Source organism: Montipora capricornis, chromosome 1 (genome assembly GCF_036669925.1).
Source record: "Montipora capricornis isolate CH-2021 chromosome 1, ASM3666992v2, whole genome shotgun sequence".
Lineage (NCBI taxonomy): Eukaryota > Metazoa > Cnidaria > Anthozoa > Scleractinia > Acroporidae > Montipora > Montipora capricornis.
In genome coordinates this window covers 14,306,877-14,312,805 of record NC_090883.1, presented here as the reverse complement: position 1 = coordinate 14,312,805, position 5,929 = coordinate 14,306,877, and the positions used below count along the sequence as shown (strand labels likewise).

General features: G+C 38.5%; 1 protein-coding gene across 5 annotated transcripts in view; it reads right to left on the bottom strand.

The window, feature by feature from the left end:
* LOC138058584 (uncharacterized) overlaps nucleotides 1-5,556 on the bottom strand; it is a 12,756-nt gene extending 7,200 nt beyond the window's left edge. Inside the window, exons 1-2 of one of the 5 annotated variants that reach the window (XM_068904297.1) lie at nucleotides 5,423-5,556; nucleotides 2,025-2,225 (exon numbers count right to left, since the gene is read on the bottom strand). In XM_068904297.1, the coding sequence (XP_068760398.1) occupies nucleotides 2,025-2,225; nucleotides 5,423-5,456 (235 nt within the window). In that variant the 5' untranslated portion in view covers nucleotides 5,457-5,556. Of the gene's footprint in view, nucleotides 1-2,024; nucleotides 2,226-2,301; nucleotides 2,480-5,392 lie in introns of those variants that run through there. The other 4 variants (XM_068904291.1, XM_068904303.1, XM_068904437.1 and 1 more) reach the window with 4 other exon arrangements.
* Between the last annotated feature and the right edge of the window lie 373 nt (nucleotides 5,557-5,929).

Here is a 5,929-nt window from a genome sequence, read left to right as displayed (position 1 = left end):
TTACACGGTACAACAGCTTACGACAGGCCCACGACATGGTTTACGATTGTTGTGTACGTCAGAAAAAATGTTGTAGCGTTTTAAAACATGTTTTAAAACGCTGCGACAATCGTAAGTCATGTTGTAGGACTGTCGTGAGCTTGCCGCATACGACAAAAATCGTACCGTGTAAATCGGGAGGTGAAATGTATTGCTCTAAGGGGTCAAGCGAATTTCTTTTAGCCAATGAAATCACCGCCTCGTAATTCTGTTGTCCATTTGCCGCACCGAGTATTCCGAGCAATAACTGACTAACGTTTTCCCTACTTACGGTCTGCGGCACTTACGCATACGCACAGCCATATCACCTGGGCAGTGGCAGCGATGGGCAATTTTTGTAGTGGATATTCTATCTTGTTTTCCCGCATTAAATTCATTATTGAAAACATTAAGAGATATTCATTTGCTTCTTCCACATTTTGTTCTGTACTCGCAAGACGTAACCGACCCATCAGCATCGATTTGACAAAACAATTTTCTCTGAGCCATCGTCTGATTTCATAGGGCCGATTTACACGGTAAGATTTTGTCGCATGCGACAACAGCTTACGACAGGCCCACGACATGATATACGATTGTTGTGTACGTCTGCAGAAATGTCGCAGCATTTTAAAACATGTTTTAAAACGCTGCGACAATCGTAAAGTCATGTCGTAGGCCTGTCGTGAACTTGTCGCATGCGACAAAATCGTGTCGTGTAAATCGGCCCATACCAATCTCTATAGATCAGGCCCCAGTTGTTCAAATGATGGATAGCACTATCCGCCGGATAAATCACACTATCCACTGGATAACTCAATTGGTTTTGCTAGTGTTTATCTGCTGGATAACGCTCTCCATCGTTTGAACAACTGGGGCCAGATGGTTAATTTTTTCAGTAGAGTTTAATCCAAGCGATGCTTGGATTAGATTGCAATAGATTTTTTAAAATTCAAAGCGGATGATGACTGTGTTTTCTTGCGGTTAATCCTATGGGCCGGCTCCTGTCTTTGTTGTAATGGTGGAGTTTACGTAAAGCAATAACTGATTTATGAAGCATAACAATTTGATGTTCAAATCGTCACGTAAAGTTCGGAAGGAGTTATTGTTTACGGTAATCGAATGTTCTACATTTATACACAGGCGAGTTTATCATTTCTTCTCCGTGATATGACTACGCCGTCCATCTTATCAAAAAGCAATATCACTATCTGTGAACTACGACAAATGACAATATCTGGAATGCAAACAATTTTACTCAACATTCTGTCTCGCTTGTAATTTTTCACACTGATTGTAAACAAACTAGAATATGGGGAAAATTATATTTATAGGCACTTTCCTTCCACGGAAGGAAGGGCTTCTTAGCTTCTTTTCTAGTGAAGAAAAGTTCTTGAAATGGACGAAACAACCATAGCTTGTTTTACACGAAGACCAGAATTTTCGGGGGATAGTATGCCGTTTTAATCTGTGCAATAATTCAAATGGAAGCAAAACAATACGGCTTGGTTCATTACAAGAATCACGTGTAAACATTTGCCGATGAAAATTACAAAAAGTCAAAGAGATGTGTTTGTCAGTGAATTATTAAATGGATCCAAATATGACCATTAACACAGAAGCGGCAAAAAAGGTTGAATAGTGCAAGGTCTCCACATATAACGATAGCAATAAACGAACACATCATTAAACAAAGCTAAGGACAAAACAGAGCTGAACGTGTAACATCGATAATCTGTTCGATAGAACTCCATGCTATCAAAATATTTACTGTTGTAGAAATTCGCCAGGTTTACTTGTTCATTTAGCATAGTCCAATACAAAATTATCTTTCGTGTTGACAGTCTCGATGACTGTCAGCCATCTTTAACAAAACTAACAGGTAAAACATTTATCTTCGATCCAGACACTTGTTACCAGAGACTTAAAATGGAGCCGTCCTGTAAGTTTCCAAGAAAGTCATATTAACGTATTCAATGAAGCCTGTTTTAAGGCATAATACTTACTTTGGCATAAGGGGCAAGGTTTGTCGTCGAACAGACATGAATAACACCTCGGATGGCCGCATGTATCAATAAGCCTTCTTTTATGCCCGTTGTCGTATCTCTCTCCACAGTCTGGACAAGTTATGAATTTGGGAGAAGACCACTGATCATCCATAGCCGAAGGCATTGGTTCCACAAAACTGTCCTTCTCTTTCTTAGTTACTGAAAGGTGAGCAAACATGGTGGAAAAAACTGCGTCAAGATTAATTGTGAAAATGACTGATCAGCTATAGCTCACTTCAAGTGTAGCCATCCTTACGTAGCCACTATAAAAGTTTCAGTCGTCACAGCATTATGCTTTTACCGTCCTAGATTGGTATACGGTGCTGAGACTTCCTCCATCCCAATATATCTATGAACCGTTATGACGGAAATAGACGTAAAAAGACTGAAGCAAAATTTAATTCCCTTGGAAACAATTGGTTAAATATACAGAGCCCGATCAATTAATTGCAAATACCTTAAATGACAATGGAACAATAACAGCTGTCAAGCAACTACATGTATTCAGCAGAGAATGACGCCTCTGTCAGTTATTTGTGAATGACCGGACAGTTGAAAATAAAAGGCTACATGCAGAACACACAAGAATCTTTCAGACGGATTTGAACGAGTGAGAAGAATAGAGACTCTTCAAGCTTTCAGGGTAAATCGTGAGAAAAGTCAAGTCTTCACATAGCTCAGTAAGAGCTTCAATGTAGGACTCCAACGCCTGGGAAACAATAGCAACATGCATACATTCTTTGAACTTTTGTTCTTCCGAAATAATTATTGTATTGTTTGCAGAATTAACCAACTCCCTTCCATCAATCTCTCATGAGCATGTGAAGAAAACGCAATTCCACTCGTTACAAGCAGGTCTAACAGGCAAATTTAAAGTAATAAAGTTTTCATCCACTACGGCTGCGTTGTATTCACTCTTCCAAAGGATAAAATACTTAACAATTTACATGCATCAACTAAACGTGATCACTTTCACGGGTTAAAGTACCTTATCTGTTTGCAACGTTTTGCATTTAATTGTAAGACCAAATATTCTTGATCAGAGCCGTCTGGCTTATGAATACAAATGCAAATAAAACTGGCGAAGTCGATTTAAAAAAAAATAAAACCAAATATTCTTGATCAGAGCCGTCTGGCGTATGAATACAAATGCAAATAAAACTGGCAAAGTCAATTATAAAATTCAGGGCTTGAAGCACTGATTATTTCTGATTATCCAAATAATCCATACCCTAACTTCAACCCTAACCGTCCTAGCCAATGCTTTGGCCGATTTGCCCTAACCTCTATTCACCCCCAAGCCTTGCTCAGTCCCCTGCAGAATTTCATTACTAATTACAAACTGCTTCAGTGAAGTAGTTGGAGTTGATAAAGGGGTTTACCTTCAAAAGTAACTGTGATACTGTCTCGTTGGTGAATTGAAACACAGAAATGGGTTTATCAACTGAGTTTACATGGTAAATTGACCACCTTAAAGAAATTCGAAGGCTGACGTTTCGAGCAACCTTCGTTCGAGCGTTCGCCAGTCTTTGCTCTGACAAAGGGCTAACGCTCGAAACGTCAGCTTTCGAATTTCTTTACAATGGTCAATTTACCAATTTTAACTCAGTTGATAAGAAGCTGAAGTCTCATTATGCTTTTATCCTACGCTTTACGAGGTTTGTTTTTCGCTTTTACGCCCACAAAAAACCGTGGGCCTCATCATATTTGAGTTCAAAAGTCTTTGCGTGCGAACGAAGTCAACAAAGTTCTTTCCCGAGTAACGTAAACGCTTAAGCCAACCTCAGCGGTAGTCTATAGTTTATATTTCAGTTTAGTCTTTTTTTTTAACAATGTTAAAATTATGGTTGTTGCCCTCTCGGAAAGTCTTGGTTATCTTACACATTAACATTTTTTTTATCTAATTATAGTATCTGAACCTAAGCATGGCTACAGACGTAATGATATTCTTCCCTTAAATCTTTAGCCGGTGGTCAAGTTGACCGCCCCCGCAGAGAACACGACAATATGAAATCCTGATTTCGATATTAGGTGAGAAGCACCGTCTAACTCGTCATTTTCACGAGAGACCCTCTTCCCCCTAGACCCCAGAAAACTCTACTTGAGTGAGAAAATCGCAATACAAGAAACTGTTTGACAGCAGTTTTGTTGCTATAGTACCTGCTGAACTACAAGGATAGCTTCCGCCCTGGGTTGTTGTGAACACTTCATAACTTTCCTGGCATGTAATTAACTTTAAAGAAAAAATACTTTGGATCGTAAAATCCTCTGTGGCTATTGGCTTAAAAAAAACGTGGCATCCGACAATATCTTTGCAAGCAGTTTTAAGTACCAGAGTCGAGTATGTAGCGTGAATTAAGAACCTCACATAGATCGATAATAATGAATGCTTAGTAAGTTTGCTAAGCGCACATGTGAAAGATGATTTGTCTGAGCAAAATGGATGTACACACGATGACGAACTTGTGTCGGAATAACTTTCCAGAAGATAAATTTCTGCAGATAAAAAAAATCGCTCAATTCATTGCGTTGGTAATGGCTATCTTTGAGTTCGATGACTCTTCATTTTCTTGAGGAAGTGGTTATTACAATTTAATGTACGTCTTGTACTAAATTCTAGCATAGAACAAGAATTCCAACATTTGGCCATCTTCCTAACGCAAGAGTACATCTGTGCCTATTTTCGTAGACAGAAAGAGGTGTCACGGTTCTTAATTCACTCTTGGCTCCCCAAGTTTGCGTGAGTTAAATGTTGCATAGCCTTTGGCGGGAATACCGCTATTGATAAAAAAACAACATAAACCACTGAATTTATCACAAAGAAGCTCGAGCCCCTCATTTGAAGTATGGGATAATCAGGACTTTGAACATAAACCATGTACCAAAATAAGCAGCAACAAAAAGAAAAAGCTGACTACTTGTGCGATGTGAACTTTATCGGCTTCCTAATTCATCCTTTCAAGTTCACTCAGTGTAAATTAAAAAAAAAAATGAATTGATTAAGCTTCGTCGAGTGCACATGTACCTGCAGCCATTCGGAAAACCCTTTCATTCAAATAACGCAAATTCGTTTTAGCGGAGCGCATTCAAGTGAATTTTGTAATTGTGTAATACAATCATTCGGATCAACGAATAAAATTTAGAATACAGCCTAGGGTTTCAAAATACAATCTTTGGCTTCAAACTATTAAGGAGCATGACCCGGATTCGGGAGCGAATACACTGTACTTATCTGAAACGATGCTAAATTCTAGTGCCTCAAGGCTATGAAATCATTTGAGAAAAAAAAAATCTATATGGCCGAGCTCGTGAAATTAAAGATTTACCTTGTATGGCAAATGACTTTTGATGCGTACCTTGTAAATTCGGTCGGTCATGCAAGTCCTGCATAAGGTCCTTCACAATTGACAAAAATGTGTTTGCTTGATCTTTAACATCGCATTTAGTGAGATACAATCATTGTGAAAAAAAAAACTATTTTATAAGTCTCACGAAAACTCATTGAATACGCTTCAGTGAGTATTTCGTCAACTTTTGACGTCATTTATTCATAAGTTGGTTATTTTTGGAGAATTATCTTTGTTCCATTGCTCATTAATATACAATCTTAAGTGATTAATGACATGTTGTCTTGTGACGAAAAGAGTTTGCAGGCGTTTTGCGGAAAATTATTTTACGTCAAGAATAACAATTCTAGCGGAAGTTGTATGCGACGTCATGTGAATATCAAGTGAACGGCAAAATGGAAGAGAAACGAAAACTCTATATTCCGTGAATTGAGCCTCTTTCTTTAACAAGCAGATTTTCGATTCGCGAGCATCACTAATAAAAAAACGACACCAACTCCTTTGTAGCCGCCTCTT